The sequence below is a fragment of the Genypterus blacodes genome, unplaced genomic scaffold (assembly GCF_046128005.1).
Source record: "Genypterus blacodes isolate CSIRO-AG114 ecotype Tasmania unplaced genomic scaffold, CSIRO-AGI_Gbla_v1 ptg000131l_1, whole genome shotgun sequence".
Taxonomy (NCBI): Eukaryota; Metazoa; Chordata; class Actinopteri; order Ophidiiformes; family Ophidiidae; genus Genypterus; species Genypterus blacodes.
In genome coordinates this window covers 942,521-960,747 of record NW_027466933.1, presented here as the reverse complement: position 1 = coordinate 960,747, position 18,227 = coordinate 942,521, and the positions used below count along the sequence as shown (strand labels likewise).

The 18,227-nt window shown below is 43.2% G+C and overlaps 2 protein-coding genes across 2 annotated transcripts; one reads left to right on the top strand and one right to left on the bottom strand.

Annotated features, from left to right (window-relative positions):
- Positions 1-786: 786 nt before the first annotated feature.
- Positions 787-4,019, bottom strand: LOC143010822 (putative tubulin polyglutamylase TTLL9). The gene is made up of 14 exons (XM_076163368.1): positions 4,011-4,019; positions 3,759-3,805; positions 3,591-3,683; positions 3,398-3,509; positions 3,135-3,320; positions 2,955-3,023; positions 2,770-2,860; positions 2,659-2,699; positions 2,473-2,560; positions 2,176-2,234; positions 1,855-2,051; positions 1,486-1,599; positions 1,018-1,142; positions 787-869 (listed from the first exon to the last, which is right to left on the bottom strand). The coding sequence occupies exons 1-14, from the start codon at positions 4,017-4,019 to the stop codon at positions 787-789; spliced, it is 1,314 nt and encodes a 437-aa protein (XP_076019483.1).
- A 6,255-nt stretch (positions 4,020-10,274) lies between these two features.
- edn3b (endothelin 3b) lies at positions 10,275-14,802 on the top strand. Its single transcript, XM_076163487.1, has 4 exons — positions 10,275-10,527; positions 10,610-10,799; positions 14,395-14,550; positions 14,692-14,802. Exons 1-4 carry the CDS (start codon positions 10,461-10,463, stop codon positions 14,732-14,734), a joined length of 456 nt encoding a protein of 151 aa, XP_076019602.1. The 5' UTR covers positions 10,275-10,460; the 3' UTR covers positions 14,735-14,802.
- Positions 14,803-18,227: the final 3,425 nt, after the last annotated feature.

Here is an 18,227-nt window from a genome sequence, read left to right as displayed (position 1 = left end):
GAGAGTTGGTGGACACTGGATAAACAAAAGCAGCCACTGATACTGAAAAGGTGCCTAAGCAACACAACATATAGCGGCTACCTATGGCGTCAGATAGTTTGTTTAGTACGAGCGATACGAGGAGATACGAACCAAACCCGGATACAGTAATTGAGGGCGTAAAAACAACCGTTGAGGGGGTAAAAACAAAAACAACTATTGAAGGTATTAAAAAAATGGCGCCGAGGAGCTCCAAACTTGTTTTTTAGTGCGTCACACATCAAGCACGCGCGCATAAACCACCAGCGCATGAATCAGTTGAAATATTTAGATAACCGGAAATACGTCATTGTTTACGTTGCACCTCTTCTGTTAGAAATACGTCATTGTTTACGTTGCAACTCTTCTCTTAATTTTCACAATAAGCATCAAAGCCAAAGAGAAGGTGATGGGAATGGTTGTAAATGTGTTTATTATATTGACCCAGTTTGTGGTATTGTATGTTTTTTCTCAGTGTTGAATGAAGTATTAGTAAGGCATGGAAAAAAATCTTGAATCCATCTGTCATTCTAAAATTCATTAATAAACTATCTACATGGTACGCTCAGTGTATGCAGAGTTCACAAGTAAGACACTAAAACAGTGTAACGCCTCGCCACACTCAAGGGTAGGGTCTGTGGCCTTTGAGGTATTTCCAGTGAGTGTGTACGCCCACACACATACGTGACATCATGACCATGATGACACTTGCATATACGCATCATGTGCCACTGTGGTAGGACAGGCAGGCAGACAGTCAACAGTAGCTCATGTGTGTGATTGTATCCTCTTCTGGCCTGCCAATGGTTTGAGGAGGTGGCGGAGCTGCTTCTCTCTGTCGTTCAAACACCCTGCAAAGGACAACAGGTACAGATGCAGTATCTGTTATTGAAATAACCTTTTCCAAACAATCACATAAGGTGGTAGTTGAGTGCATATTCTTGCATATTTACAGATTTCTGTGTAGATTAGCTGGCATTTAGAGAACATTCAGGTTACCTAGGTGTGTGTTGGCAGGGTAACAGGAGCCGCCAAGTGTTTCTACACTGACATCGTCTCTATAGACATGTCCATCGTTCCAGATGAGGTCGTAGCCGCCCACCCTCCTCTCTGTGCCACTCAACCTAATGATATAAAACCAAAAATAATGAAATTGCAGTTTCAGAATCGTTAAAAGCAGGGAACTTCTGTTGTCATTGTCCCTTTAGACTGTTTTCACCTTGTGTGATTGGAAGGAAATGCAACTAAATGATTAACTGTTGACAGATTATAACAATGTTTTACCTTTCCAATGTGCTTCTCTCTACTTGTGTTTGTGTTGTCAAAAAATGTCATAACACAGAATGGAATGCCTTTTTAACATTTTAATCACTTGGCAAATAGAAACAACACACTTATTATCACTCGCGATTATAGAACAGCAATCAGAAATAGAGAAATAATGACTGTGAAGAAATAGGCGTTTACCTTCCCTCCATATCTACAATATGTAGCGTGTCCTCCAACAATCGGAACTTCAGCTCATAATCTTCTTGACTACTGGCACTGAGTGACGGAGAGGCATTCACCTCAATTAACCACCTTTGAAGAGATGTAAAATTGAGGATAATGACATGAATTTTAATCTAGCCTTAGTCTAAATCCTCAGGAGAAGCAAATGGTTAGGATGAGATAATAGGGACTGTTTGAAAAGGATGAGGCATTGACAATGTAAGTATGTTATTACAGCAGGGAGGGTGGAAATAAGCATGTGTTTACTTGTATGTGCATGTTGTTTTCTGTGTAGGTATTACTGAGCATGAGTAGTGATGTGCACACTTGTGGACGAGCCCTTACGGTTTCAGGTTCTGGTCCAGCAGAATGTCGTATCCGTAGAGCTCAAAGCAGTGTTTGTCATTTATAACGACTTTCTGTACACTCTGTAGACTGCAGACAAAAATGTTATCCATGTCTTTAAACATGGTCTCGACTGTCTCTGTGCCGTGTTTGGCAGTCAGGTACCTACGAAGCTGCTGCATCTGCCACTTACAACCCTGTTTAGACACGGTAAAGGAAGGAAGGAAAAAAGCAACACTGTGTAATGAAGATAAAACCTCTATATTTACACACACAAAATGATCACATACCGTCGTAATTATTGACATTATACTGAATTACCTTTTCAGGATCATAGTCAGGTGCTGTTTTTTGGATAGCCACATTGGTGAGATGCACATCTGAATAGAGGCACTAAGGAAATGCACTAATGAATGAATGAAAGCAAAATTAGGCACATAACTGGGCTACTTAAAACAAACTTTGCTTGAATATTTCATGAGGGATCCCCTCATTAGTCAGAAAATGACTGCCACACAAGAACGTTAAACCTCCAGACGATGCAATCAGGTGAGTGCAAAGCATACATTTAAATGTATGGCAAAATAAATGATGACACCTTCACAATGACAAGGATACACTGGTCATCAATACTGCTGAGGGAGAAGCGGGTACTTGAAAATCGGGCAAAGCCGTCTCGATAGAGCCAAGCCTTCAAAGGGACATACTGAAAAAACAAATTCACAAATACATATAAAGACCACTCATGCACCTAAACTTAGAGCCTGGAACATTATGGAAGGATTTCTATAGTTCTTTACTCACTGAGGTTACCAGTACATAGACTCTTAGATCAAACTTTCTGCCTGTGATGGAGGAAAAGCATAAACAGTTAAGAAGCAAAGACATCAGACAGACACTTCTGCACATCCTTACCTCCAATCAGGTAGGGATTCTCTATATAGCACTGGGCAACATAGTTTTCCACTTGAGCCACATCAGTCTGTTCCTCTGAGCGGTTGCCATTCTGTATAAGGACAAATACGATCTGTGAGTTGATTATCATCCATTGTTTCTGATAATTTCCTCTTCAGTTTGTTGATGAAATCAGTTGTGTTTACCCTTTTCCAATCCATGATGTCCTTCAGCTTCCTAAACAGGAAAATTCCTTTCCCTTGAGATTTTGCAACCTAAATAATCAAATGAAGTTGAATTCTACATTCTCACTGCACAACAAGGAGGAGGTCCTCTGTTAGGTTGCATCATTACACTGAATCAAGTCTGTGGTCTTAATGGCTAACCGGTTTCATGATCCAGGTGCTGCCGGGGCTTCTCCTGAACGCCTCCACAAAGAGATGATATTCGCTGGGCAGTGCATAAGTGCACGGGAAAAAGTCACATTTGGACGCCTCCATCTGGCCGATGTCCCTCTCCAGGCTTTTGCGATACCTTTTCAGATTTTTCACCATGAGGTTTTTGCGAGTCAGCTGTAGCAGAAAGATAAATACACATATTCTGATTGCTGCACAAAATCTCTAAAAGTGTGTGACTGATGCTTCTTTACCTCATAATGGTTGCGAAAATGGTTTATTCTAGCATGCTCCTCCAAGTAAGAATGATCAAAGTTTTCCCTCAGCCAGCCCACGTCACACCAGTAGAAGTCCCAATCTCCATCCCTGTGGAGAAAACAAGAAAGAACATCACATCCATGATCAAAGTAATAACATGATGCATCTTTAACCACAACCTATACTCACTCCTTAACTTCAACCCAGCCTGGTCTTTGGCGGAGGACATCTTGTATGGTGTTGAACTGGCCACATCTGTAACGCACACCGTTTCTTCTCTCCCTGTGGACAGAATTGAAACATGTCACTAACATTGAGACATCACTAAGAGGAAGTACTGCAAAGTATTCATCTTACCTTTCTATTCTTCTCTGATAGTCATGTGAACCTTTGTATCCAGATGTCTGGAAAGGTGACGAATGGAAACCACAATGAGGAACATTAAATACTTTTACTATTAATTGCAATACTTAAGTACGCTGCTAACGCATGACAACAACCAGGTGTAGCGACTCACGACCAGATGACCCGCAGCTAACGCGCTATACTAGCTATCCGTACTTTTCTCCTGTCAGCCCCGCATAATGTAAATAAGCGTTTCTTCCTCACCTTGTTCATTGCTATAGCTTGTTGGACTTCGAATAAATAACAGCAGGCGCTGGTTCTAAAATTGTATGTAGGAAATATAAGATAGAGCAAGTTAGCAAGACTTCGGGGAGGTTGGCAGGGAGCTGTTGTCATGGTGACTACGCAACCAACAGGTGGAAATGTCCCAAAGCGCGTTCCGTAGATTTCAGTTTCGAAAGCTTTGTTTGATATTTATATATATTTTTTTACAATAATTAGAAATGGTATGAAGTTATTATTATCTAATATATTTTCACGTGGGCAGTATTAAATTCTAACTATTTAAACTGCCTCTCAGTGGTCCGTGTGTGGCCCTGCTCTTGAGTCATTACACTGCATTACGTCTGCATCGTGTATCTGGAGGCATTTCCAAAGTTAGATTATTATGATTAAAAACTGGAAGTATAGTTAATAATCTACAGTAAACACAACAAATACCATAGAGAAAAATATCACTTTCTCAGCCCTGTCCTTTGCAATAACACTGTATATAGTACATGCATGTACCGTATATCACCACATGGTGGTGACACAAACTCATCTGACTGAGCAGCAGTGGCCCACCGCTCCTTGGAGCACATGTCCGTCACTGTGGCATTCCTATGTTTTTTGTTCACATAGAGAGCAAAACATGGGCTCAGTGCCATCAGGACTTTCCAGTAGTTTCAAATAATTAAATCATTCCCTATATATTTATGTGTTTCTGAAATAGCTAAATAAGGATTTGCTCACGACCCAGTTTGTGATTACATTTGCATTTATTGCTCTGAACAGCTTGTTGTTCCAGATGCTTGATGATGACATTACACTTAAGTGAGAGTTAAGCAAAATAGATTTCAGCCTGCTGAGGTGTTTGCAGTAGAGATTTCTCTCTCTCTCTCTCTAAACCACCCACCTCTACTCAAACAATAAACCAAACTGTCGGCAGACAGTTTGGTTAATAATCAGAGAAGGCAGGAACTGATGTGATTTAAACCTGGACCTTGCATGATCTGGTCATCTGTCAGGCTTTATACCTACGGCTTATACCCACATGAATTTACTGTACAGTCCAGGCCTCTCAGCTATGGGAAACATGATCCGCCCACAGAGCCAAGACTAACTAAAAACATTTATCTCCCACAGATAAGCTGTAATCAGATACTTTATGTAAATGCACTGAAATAAAAGCTGTTACATGTAATAAGATGTATGGATTTTATCCTAAATGTTCTCCTGTGAGGGACTTGATATAATCTGATGATTATAGGAAAGACAAAATATCAACAAGAAAATGTTGCGCACTTTGGCGACATTCATAGATTTAAAGCTGCTGGCTTAAAGAGCATCAGCGTTCTGACAGCTTGACATACGAGTGATATTTTCATCTCCAGTGGCCTTTCACTTAAGCCCTCCGTCTCCTCCACATCATCTTCCACAGAAAAACACTTCAATCAAATCAAAATAGCACACCTTTGTAATCCATTTCCATTAAATCATCAGGCCATACTTTCAAACCCAATTGATTTGTTCATAAGAGTGTATGCTTGTGATGAAACAGGTTATTGATTCGACCACGAAGACCATTACATTTAAAAGAGTGAAAGTGTGAGGTGACGAGCTGTAGCAATGCTTTGTAGAGAGTTGCTGTTACGCCACCATCACCACCACAACAGTACATGACTGAGGGCTATTCTCAAGTTTTGTTTGTGTGTGTAAAAGTTCTGTTTTGACCCCATGTCTTCCAGAAACTGCACCTCTGCCAACATGAGTTCCATCAGTCTTAATAACTGTTGAAACCACAAGGGCCGATCCAGGATCAGTCTTTAATGAAGCTCATATTTTGCAGTATGGCTCCTTCGTGGCTTTAGGGTTTGGCCGTCATTTCTCTAAAGAATTTTTGTTACCAGTGTTTTGTACTTATTGGCCATGAAAAATATTTAATTATATCTTAGAGTGTTATCTGTTAATAAGGATCAGCTTGCAACTGCCAACCAACATTTTCTATGGATATGAGGCTGAATTCCACATTTACTGAACACTTTTCATTGTTTGTGGAATTTACAGGGTCTCATGAGAGAGACATCAGGTTGACTTTGAGTGCTTTAAGTAATATACACCATACCCTTTTGATGATGGATGGCTCTTGGTGGAAAGTTCATTCTTCCTGCCCAGTCGGAGGACATTTTCTTATCACATCTGTTGATGAAAAGTCTGGGCATGGAAGCAAAGGTGAGATAGGGTGAAGGCTCAAAACAATAGATTATGTAAGACTCATTACCATTGGCAGTTTGTGTGCAAAAATATGTGACAACAGCCTTTAAATTATGTTTTCCCAGATGTGCTCTCTCGCTCTCTCTCCATGATGTGTTTAATATGTTCCAGCTGCATTTCAGGACATGCCTCACATTCAAAAAACTGGCACCCTGTCTGTCCCCTTGGATCTATGCAGTTGTAAGTGTCAGTTGTGAGTCTCGCTGATGTACTGTCTGATGTGTCAGTCCTGTCCCTTTCATATCATGATGTACAGTACAGTTACATCACAGCCAAAACTCAATTTCCTTGTGAGGACCTCACTCCTATCAAGTGTGCAGATTTGACGTCTCATTTCTTTATCTTCATTCCTACAGGGCGGCTGAGGGGTGTTAATTATGGTCTGTTTGTTATTTCTCTCACCCATACCAGGTTATCCTCACCGCAGCAAGCTTGCAAATCCGCGGCGTCAATGTGGCCGGGTGTGTTTTCTTACAAAACTCCAGGGAAGAACAATGAAAGCAGGACAACATAGAAGCTGGATTCCCAAAGTGCACATACCCAATGTGTCACAGTTAAGCCAAACACTGGCCTGAGGTGAACTTCCCTCAGGCTGTGTTGAATCAAGGGGCGGCGATAATCACCACTTCACAGGGCAGCCACAGAGAGAGAGAGAGAGAGATGGGGAACAAACTGTGTACATATGAACCAGTGGGTGTCCAGGCCTCTGACCGCTTCACAAAACAGAAGAAAGATAAACTTTAAAGATTCAGGACGTTTGTTTAAAAAACAGCAACATTATTGTGCTGATGAATAATATCAAACATGAATGAATGAGGTAAAGAATTCAAATTCCAGACTATTAGAAGTGGGTCAAAGGTCATAATAATGCATTTTATTGTCAAAACCTGTAATATTTATTAATGCAAACAAATAATCAAGAAGATACCTGTGCTATATATGTATACTTTTTAATGTTCTATGCATTGTGGGGAAATGAACGCTGTGTGGGGCCCGACCAGTCCTACAATGCTTTACAAACATGGGTATATCATGTTAAAGCTTAACAGCATTCCACCATAACAACTAGGGTCAGGAGAAGGGGAACAGAATATGGTCTTCATTTGTGTGGAATTCTCTCTGCTTCCCAGTGTGGGGGAGGCGCCAGAGACGAGCGCTGAGGCACAGAACACCGGCGCAGCGCAATCTGTGGCGGAACAGGCCCGTCATAGTTAATAAAAGTTCTGAATATATTATATTCGAATAATAATGCCATGGGAACGTATGCCCAGAACATAACGGTAGAAGGGAACTTTAAATGGCATTTTGTCAAGTTTATCTATAATAGATGAGTGCCTGTGATTTAGGTACAAGATAAAAAACAAATCTCTGTGTGAGTTTGAGTGCGTGTGTGTGTGTGTGTGTGGTGTGTGTGTGTGTGTAGGGAGGGCTCAGTGTTTTATACCAAATTCATACATCTATATTTATCCTCATCCTTTATTTATTACCTTGCTTTTGACTATTTATTACCACAAGCGATATAAAAACCAGACAGGCTGAGAAAAAAATAACACACACCGCAAAAGAAACGAGCAGGATGTGGGCTTCCTCTATTCCACTCAGTTTCATGATTGTCCCCTATGTGTGTATGTGTGTGTGTGAGTGTGTGTGTGTGTGTGTGTGTGTGTGTGAGTGATAGTAATGATTTCCCCCAGGAGGTAACACACAGACAGAGGAAATTGTTGTAAGAGGTTCAGTAAAGTGGGTGTGTTTTCATAATCATCTGAGAGGAGTTTTAGGTAAAGCTTCTCAACATCTGCTGCTGGTCCCGTCTATACACACACACACACAAACACACACACACAAACACACACACACACACACACACACACACACACACACACACACACACACACACACACACACACACACACACACACACACTCTCTCTCGTTCTCCCTGGCGGTCCTATCTCGCTCCCTCCACCTCTAAGCTCCAGTGTTCTTATCTGTGTTGCGTTCACAGACGCAGAAAACCGACACGCATCACCGAACAGCCCACATAGAAGGATGATGTAGCTATGTACGCTAAAAAAAACACATTTAAAACCCCAGTCTAATGAGCCAAAATCCCGAAAACCACGTATTCCACTAAGAAACTAAGAAGTGGTCTTCTGACAAATGGAAACCACAAAACCCCAAAGTCAATTATGGCTAGAGAGCAAACAATGAGACAAGTCAAGATGAATTAAGACCAGGCAGCAGGCGTAACACAGTACGCCTGCACTCTGCCTAGGCTAGAGTCTATATTCTGAGGTCATCAGACATTTAAAACCCTTTTCAGGTCTAATTACAATTGTTGAGGTCCAATAACTTGAGCTCCCTCAGGATTATAGCTTCTATAATTTATGAAGTTGTGATTGGTGCGGCCGTGTTGGGATGCTGGAGCGGCCTTCTCGGGATCGGAAGATTCCCGGTTCCAGGAAGCGTTCCTGAGCAAGACGCTGAACCACCCAACTGCTCCTGAAGGTGCCTTGCAAGTACAGTGCACTTGTTTCTCTAAGGCACTCCTCCACCCGCCGCACACTTACACAGATTCCAGTAGAGTGTAATTGTAGCCATCAGTCAGGGTAAAATCTTTAAGATAATCACACCAAAGGTCAACAACCGCATACAGTCAAAACAAACGCACCCAGTAAATAACTTTAATAAACTCTTCAAATGTGTTACATATAAGCTTTGTGTACTTGTTTTATGATCCATTTATCCCCTCAGCCCTGAAAACAATCCCAGATTTATATCTCACCTACATCAACAGCTGCAATGACTTGTAAGTGTTCTGACTGGGCAAACTGAAAACATGGAATTTACAGTTAACATGTGGAGACATTGTAACACTTTACACACTTTCTGGTCCATTAGCTACAGGAGATGCACAACAGATGGTCTACAGAGGAAAGCAAGGAATAGCACACATGATAATGATTTTGGGGGCTAAGGCAGAAATCCTGGCTGGCGTTATGGCTGGTGTGTGATAACAGGGTGGTCCGTGTTTGTGCATATGTCGTAGGTCAACTTTGAGGTCAGTTTGTCCAGATTTGACGAATTATGGGCCTCAAAGCTGTAGCCTCAGGGGCCCAGGTATAATAAGGGGGGTTCCTCCATACCTGCAAGCCTTCATATTCATGACTCATGATACAGCTGTCATCATCCATCATCCAAATAGTTGTAGGAAGGTGTTACAGAGCCGGACCCCCTGACCCCCTGGTCCCCGTAATGATGTGACCCTATACAGCTTTATGCACCAGAACTTTTGCCCTCAGGCGCATTTCCAGCCTTGTAATGATATACAATGTGTGAAGAAATGTGCCCAAGGTGTGAAAAAAAGGTGTGAAACACAAAATTGTTGCGAAATGTTTGGTCCACAGTTTTGTGTTATTTGTGTGCCTTTGTTTCTGCTTAAATGTATTATTATTACATTTTACAGGCTAACATCTACAGAGTCAACAAGTTATGGATTGGGACTTCCTCAGTGCCAAATTGGGCGGAACTAAATACAAGTAGTCAACCGTCAATCATGTAAAAATGCTAAAAAATGTTTTCATACCCACAGATGAGGGCTTTTGAGGGTTAACACAGGTTTTGGAATGTGGTGTATGTAACACAAGCATGTGCGTGTGTGTGTGTGTGTGTGTGTGTGTGTGTGTGTGTGTGTGTGTGTCTTTCTACAGTTTTTATTTCACCACTTGTCAGGGTCAAATGTAAAAATTTAGCTTAACATTGAGACTGATCTTTTCTATACCTATCTTACCTGGACCCCTCTCACAGTACAAATTGATTTGACGCGTCTCACGGTGTCACGTGTTCGTGTCCCGGAGCGGCAAACAGCAGCGGAGTCGTGGGCGGGAACCTCAAGCTGCTGGAGACTTTAGAAGACTTTGCGCTGCATCAACGCTGCAAAGACTCCAACAGAAAGCGCACTGAGCGGACACACACACACACACAAGTCGTCTTCTTCTTCCTTGCAGGTTACAGGTCAGATTCATGGCAGGAAGCCGAATATGAACGGAGCTCTGCGGCTACTTGACGGATTTGGACCACAGGCGATGAGCGATTTGTGGATTTTTACTCGACTCTAAAGGGAGATTAATTCAACAAGTGCGCTCTGACGTCATTATGAGTGATTTGGGGACTATCTGATATGGGGAGGACACACATCCACGCGAGACTCGCGACTCTCATCGCGCCGGTGTTGATTCTGTTACAAGGTACGAACCCTGCGAGCTGCGACAAACTGTTAACTCCATGCTTCATCTGCGTAACTTCTATATTCCCCCCCTCCCCCATAAGGTGTTTTTATGGTCGATGCCCTGGTGAAGCCCGGGGGTCTGACCGCGGGGTTCGGCCCCGGCAGGTCCGCGCAGGGGGCCGAGGTGACGGCGTCAAAGACGCGACCCAAGCGCTGCACCTGCTACTCCTACAGGGACAAAGAGTGCATCTACTACTGCCACCTGGACATCATCTGGATCAACACCCCCGAGTAAGACACCTCTCCATTCACATGTACAACTGAAAGTACTTGGCATACTGCAGTATTCTCTCTGTACTCCGGGCATCTCTGGACCTGCACCGCGTCTAGGGTGAACAGTCGCAATTTAAGGCGAGGTTGACGTGAGGTAATCGCAGCTCAAGATCCAGTCGCTCTTGCGCAATCGCCAAACACAGCTCATACCACGTTCAGTTTTTGCTGCCTGAGGCTCCGCGAGTTCAAGTGGCGGCAGGCCCGCGTGTGGGGAGACGTTCCCCCGCCGAGTCCTACATCAATCGAGTTCGGGTTGTCATTCCTGCAAGAGTATTCGATCATTACGGTCCTCCCTCCTTCTTCTAATCGATTAGTTTTTTGTCCGTTCCCTTTATTGATCAGCGCATAATATGGGTTACTGTCCATGGTGCTGATGTGCTAAAGGGGATTTGAGATACAAGCTTAGACGTGTTTGTATTTAATATTAATTCTATTACTGCTATTATCACTGCTACTGATCTTCATCATCGGCTTCATCACTGTGGATCAGTGGCGGGTGCTCACAGCCACAAGGTGGTGGGTTTGAATCCATCTTGTGAATCAGGGCTCATGGGTTTCATGATAGAGATGATGATCTATGCCTGATGCATGCTGGGACAGAGACTTCAGCCACCTGCACCCCTCCACAGGGATAGTAAGGGGAGGATAGATATGGAAATGTGCGAAATGTAAGCCTGAAGTGTGCTTGTTCCCGTCCTTTTTGCTCCTTCCTGGCTTGGCTGTACTTCTTAAAGTTTCCCACACTTGCCATCACATCACACCTAATCATTCATACACTTGATCCTCGTTCACTCATTAGTTCCTCCGCTTGTATATACATACTCGCCTGTATGTTTGCCAATTGTTGCATCTTGAGATTTTTCACAAGTCCCGTCTGTAGAATGGAATGTTTTGGTGATTAATCCCAGCGAGTTCGTCGCTACACGAACGGAGCTCGACTCACCTGGATTCACAAAAGCGGAGGCAGGCAGCATCGGTACAAGTAGTAATTCCTGATGTCAGACGAGTGTTTCGTTATGTTTCTTGGCTTACCTTTGCTCCTGTCCTTGAATTTTTCCTTGTGTCTTTGAATTTGGACTTTGATTATTTTCTAGAATCCCTCTTTGTCTGCCTTGTGTTTGGATGTCTGGACTCTTTCACCTCTGAGGCTTGTTATGTATGTCGCCTTACCTGGACCTTTGAACAGAGAATAGAGACTCATTGAGACTGTTCTTTAGTTATTTTGGTGTTGCCTGCAACCGAGTCTTGCCCCTTGCATTCCACTAGTTTCCTTGGATAGAAAGAACGGGTAACGGCCAAACCAGGGAGGAGCAAACTGAATGAAGAAAACACCCAGGATCCATGTGTCACTTCCATCATTTCTACTCCAATTCCTTGTGTAAACAGTTACGGTGCTATGTAGAATAGTAATGACATCCTGTCAGTGTTGAGGATGCATTTTCTCTTCTGACTCACTGCACACGAGCCCGTCTGGTGTGTATCAGAAACTGGAGCTGCCAAATTTCCTAAAAAAAATTAAAAGTAAGCAATTTCTGCCAAACAAATCCAGACACGATTTCATGCATTACAGACGTTCTAACGTGGCGTTGGCTTCAGCGCCATCGTGTCAAAATCAATAAGGTAGATCTACTGCCTGGCTGTCATCGGCTGACAAAATACTCACACATCCCATCAGATCAGAGAGAGAACAGTCGGGCTGCCGCGCAGAAATGCCATCACTCACAGCAGTTGGAGGATGATCGGTCGACTCCTGGCCTGATTTATGGGTTCATCACCCAACAGACTATGAGTTTTGCTGAACCCTTCGCATGGGAGCTTTACCCTGCAGATATAAGAAGTGTATGTTAAACATTTTAGATGAGATGGTGGAGGAGCCCGGCAGCACTTTTCACGTCGTGAACGTCATCAATCTTTAGGAAGTGAAACCAATGAAGTATTCATTGCTGTCATTTAAGCACAAAACTGTGGCCATTACATTATAGTTGGATTAATGTGGGCAATCTTCTAATTAGATGAAAGTTTATTATCCCGAGGGAAATGACAACAGTTACAGTACAGCATGAAAAACGAGAACCAGAAATCACCCAAATTAGTGCATTAAAGAAAAGGATCAATTCATTGCTTCATGCTTCAACAAACAACAACCAAACGTGGCAAACCGCAGAGGAGTTCTGTGAGCTCTGACCGTACTAAAATCCATGGCAGGATAGTTGGAGAACATTCTTTCTTTCCTCTGTCTTCCCGTGCCAATTCCGCCATCAGCTCTTCCTGCAGGTACACACTGCAATTTATTCTTCATTAGCAAGTCGAGACAAATCGACATATTCCAATAAAAGACAAAAAAAGTGGATTCCATCAGATACAGGAAGTGAGGAAGGTGAACTCATTCTATGCAGGAGAGATGTGGGCAGGTGTCGCTCCCAGTTGGCTCAGAGCTGAACAGCTGAGCATCCATTTCACGCTCGGGTCGCTTACAGCATGAACACACGGTATTCATTAGGGCTGGTGGCCAATTCTCACTTCCTTGCATGGGATCTTGTGACAGGACAATGCCAGATTGAGGGGAAACAGTTTAGCAGGGTAAGCTTTCCATTGCTTTTACATCTTCGTCGGCAAACCTCAGGCGTCAGATTCAGTCAACTGGCAAAGAAAGAAGACGCTTTCCCAACAGATGAGTCAGGAGCGTTTACACTCAGATGATTCATATCCACAAATGAGCCAATAAGTGGTTTATCTCTGACAATGTGTTTGTCAGCTTTCAGACAGAACACATTCCCTAGGTTAACAAAGCTTGTTTGTGTGCGGCTGCAGTGTTGTAAGAGTTTCTTTGATTGTTTGATTTAACGTTCACATGCAACATTAGGCTTCTGGGATCTCTTTTTGAGTCGAGCCTCCCGAGAGATTTTTCCTGTGTACAAATTCTGTCTCCCCCGCCTGGGATTCTTTGACCGTGACCATTGGCTTAAGAAGTTGCTTGACCATAAATCTAACGAGAAGACAATAAAAACATCAAACTGTGTTTGCTCCGCATGGGCTCTCCTTCCTGTTTGCCCCCTAAATTCTTGAGCTTCACACACCTCGGGGTTCGTCTGAGAGGAGAGGTCACATAAAATAATATAGTGTCCGCTGACGGGGTCGTTTCCCTATTCTCAGATGGTTACTACAAAACAAACACTCCCGTATGAGAGGTCGCTGAGGCATTTATAATAATATTAGTAGAAGTAGTATATTATTATAATTTAACCTTAGTCTCTTACTTTTATCATAGTTCATATAGTTTTAAGTTTGATAGTTTGTGTGTTTACGTTTGAAATGCGTGTGAGAGAGTTTGATAGTGTGTGCCTGAGCTTGACGTTGCGTGTGTTTGAGTTTGATGGTGTGTATGAGGTAGTTTGACTAAAGTCTCATAGGACCTCTCATACTTCCAGCAGAAACATTTCATTCATAAATGCGCAGAATGTTTGTCCAGAGTATTATGTATGAAGTATCGCATTTCTCTGTTTTGATCCAACCCCTCCCCTCCCTTCTTCTCCCCTCCCCTCGCCCCTCCCAGGCGCACGGTGCCTTATGGAATGTCGAGCTACCGTGGACATCAGCGACTCAGACGTGCCGCAGGCCGACCCGCCGGACGAATCTCAGCAGATGCTCAGCGGTGCGTCTGCGCCGAGCTGGAGGCCGATGCCGCCTGCCTCCGCTTTTGTGAATCCAGGTGAGTCGAGCTCCGTTCGTGTAGCGACGAACTCGCTGGGATTAATCACCAAAACATTCCATTCTAAAGAGATTTGACTTTCTTGTAGCAAAGCCGGCAAGCGAGAGAATGTTGTGATGTTGATGTGATGTTTCTCTGAAGGCCCTCGCAGAGTCGACCACACAGGAGCTTCCACAGAGCTTAGGGACCTGGATGACAGCGTTTGGAGATGGACACCGCTTACATTCTTCACCATCCTAATTTACTGAGCAGTTTCCATCAAGTTGTCACATCCTGAGCAGCGTTTGTCCACCATCTCCTCCACGCTCCCTCCAGAGAGCAGCGAGATGCTTTCATCATCCTGTCCTCTCAACGCTGAGATGAACTCATAGCTACCTGATAAAGCCAGGCGAAGACCTTTAGACAAAGCATAACACAGCGACAATATCTTCAACCTTTCTTACTGTAGGTGCTGCCGTCCATTTCCTTGTGTTTGACCCGAGTGGTGTCGTCCTGGAGAGACTGTACAGAGAATTTGACTGTGATCTGACTTTTGGGTGAGTTCTTTTCTCTGCTGCTTGTTCCTGTGCGCTCCTTCAGTTTCACCCTACAATGCCTGGCCTCCTGCCACTCGCACTCGCGTTTTCATGGCTGCTTGTTAGAGCGAGCGGTGAAGGTATCATATGCGTTGTAAAAACGTAATGTCAAGCTTTTGTTTATGAGATTCTTTACAGTCACCATGGGAAACATCTGTCACTGACAAACTTTGCATACAAGGTCAGCCTACACTTAAACGTTAAATTGGTCCACTAGACTATTAGAGGATGTTTGTCCGACAGCCCCCTGCCCCAGGCATCAAGGCAAGAGGCAGAGGTCGCAAACCTGTCAGCCAGCAACGTTACAAGGGTTTCAGAAATCTCGACAGTTTTGACAGTTCGGTCTCTTTCATACAGAGCTCCTCCCTTCTGTCATTACAATGCCGCCATATTTACTCAATCAGTGGTATATTCATTTCAGATGAGGTTGTTAGCTCTGCGTTATGGTAGTGGAGAGGTTTTTCTCTTAGCGTTACTCCGGCGCTGACCTGTGTGTTCACCGTGCAGACACCAGACCAACCTCTGGCCAACAGGAATTTACTTAGCGGTGCAATTTGCACCTGTGTAGAAAGTAATTGTTGCAGACCACCCAGTCCCCGGGATAGATAAAAGCAGGTAAATTGGCAGTAAACAGTCAAGATGTATTTATCAGTGTGTGCTGGATTGCAGCCTGAGAGGTCATTGTGCAGTGAGTGTCTTTCACACAAACGTTTTTAATCATAAGAGCTCCTGTTAATGGATGACCCTCTCCACCAACCAGAACCAGGACCACGTGTGTGTGTGTGTGTGTGTGTGTGTGTGTAAGCATTCCTTTCTGGTCTGGAGCAGTAAAAGCGTCATTAAGAGAATGTGGCTGGCTCTTGTGACTTTTATGTGCATTGAAAAAATAAGAAACTGTTTATAATCCTGCAGTGTCAGTTTCAGTGACATAGTTTGGCTCCTTCCTTAGGTAGGATGGTGGTGAAAGGCCACTCAGTGCCATTTATCTCACTAATTACAGGACTAGTCAATCACCATTATGAGTCACAAACACCTGACAAACGTCAAACTGTGCAAGATATATGACTTCAGCTGAGACATGGTTACTTGTGCAGGTGGAGTTCACACAGAGCTTTAGAGAACAGATTTAATATAAAGATGACATAAAACGTGCAGAAATATATGTATACAATATATAATGGAATTGTACTTGGTGCCAGCTTTAGGTGGTGGTGTGTGTTCACATATTCATAAAATACAGAGGCCAGAATTTGACACGGTGTACCCAGATGAGTAATAAATAGTAATTGTTATATCAAAGCAAAACATAGCCTGTTTGTGTGTGTGTGTGTGTGTGACAGAGCTTAAGTTAGCCCCTCTATTCAGAAAGATGCTGATAATGATGTATTCAATGCATATTACTGTTTGTATAGTTTATATTTTACACTTTAATAATAAAATCTATATTTTATATAAATGAAATTTTTTTACAACTGTTTTGTGAATAACTACATCCATAGCTTCATGCTTACTTACTGTATAAGCTTACATTGCTTACTTAACTTTCATATTTCTGTATGTCTTTGAGTTTCATCTTTATCTTTGAGGTTTTGTGACTTTGGTATTTATTTTTACTCACTTGTCACTTTTATGCAAATGACTAATAACTGATCTACTTGTTGCCGTGTATTTGCTGTAGTTTTTTTTATCAGATTAAAATATTCTCCTTTGACCGTTTACGTATAAGAGTTGGTTTCTTAGTTCCTTCATTCTTATTTACTGTTTAGTAGAAAGCGTGCGACCACTGCAGGTTTCTGTTGTACTGGGTTTGCACATCACATGCTGTTATTCAACATCCATGCTCAAAATGCAACATCTTAACACCACACAACAGGCTCCTTGTCCTCAGGTGTGCTCTCAGGTACTTGGGATGCAAGCAATTTATCCAAAGGCAGGATAGAGAACCTGCTGGATCGGGGTCCTCGTGTATGGATCTATGTATTTTCCTACAGTATCAGCAGGAGCAAACACAACAAGTCCATGAGGCCCAGACAAGCAAAATTGTCTCACAAAAATATGGTTGTTCCTCAGTGTGTGTGCGTGTGTGGGAGAGGGACAGAGCTTTGCACAGCTGGGTTGCCTGGAGCAAAAATCTTGTAAATGGAGTGCAAATGTGTATAACATTAACATTAACATTACGATCATTTGGCAGACGCTTTTATCCAAAGCGACTTACATTACATTACCACCCTTCGCAGAGGGGGAGCAATTGAGGGTTCGGTGCCTTGCTCAGGGGCACCTCGGCAGGGGCTCGAACCAGCGACTCTCCGGTTCCAAAGCGGAAGCTCTACCCACTGAGCCACTGCCTCCCTATGGTCAACCTCTGTATGGTCAACCTCTGTGCTTTAACCCATATGTGTCAGGGGTGCAGAGGAGAGGATCCAAACCCAGGCCGCACAAACACTTCAGGAGCCTTTCCTTATCAACTAAACTCCAAAATAAGCATTGACAACTTGACAGCAGGCACAGGACTGGAACACCTGGCCGCTACCGTCTGACTTGGAAGCTATTTCATGGAATTACAGTGAAAATTTTGTGCTGAACTATTCCGTCTAAGCTTTGCCTGAGGCTGCCGGAGTGACAGACGTTCTGGGGATAATTTATGATCGTCCAAACTCCAGACTGAGAGCATGTGAGCCTGAAGACCTCTGAAGACCTGAAGACCTCCAAAAATACAAAGCAGTTCCGAGAGAACTGATTTGACACAGCATCATGTGTCAAACATGGACACCTCATCCTGACTCACAGCTGGCTCATATAATCAAAGATTGATGGCCTCAATTTCTCTATTCAGTAGCAATTCTATTTTCAGATCCCTGTTGGTTCTTGCTTGTAATGATTGTTTGCATTCCCATTACAGTGTCACAACCACAGTGATTACTGATGAATGTGACCTGAAAATCACATTTTCTCTCCTTTCATGTCTTGTAAAATGTCACAACCTGCCAGATTCTTATCCCACTGACAAACTTCAGTTGTGTCTTTCATGCTCTGTCAGGCCTCTGTCAGGCGACTGTCAGGCCTCTGTCAGGCCTATGTCAGGCCTCCAGGGACCCCAGCGGC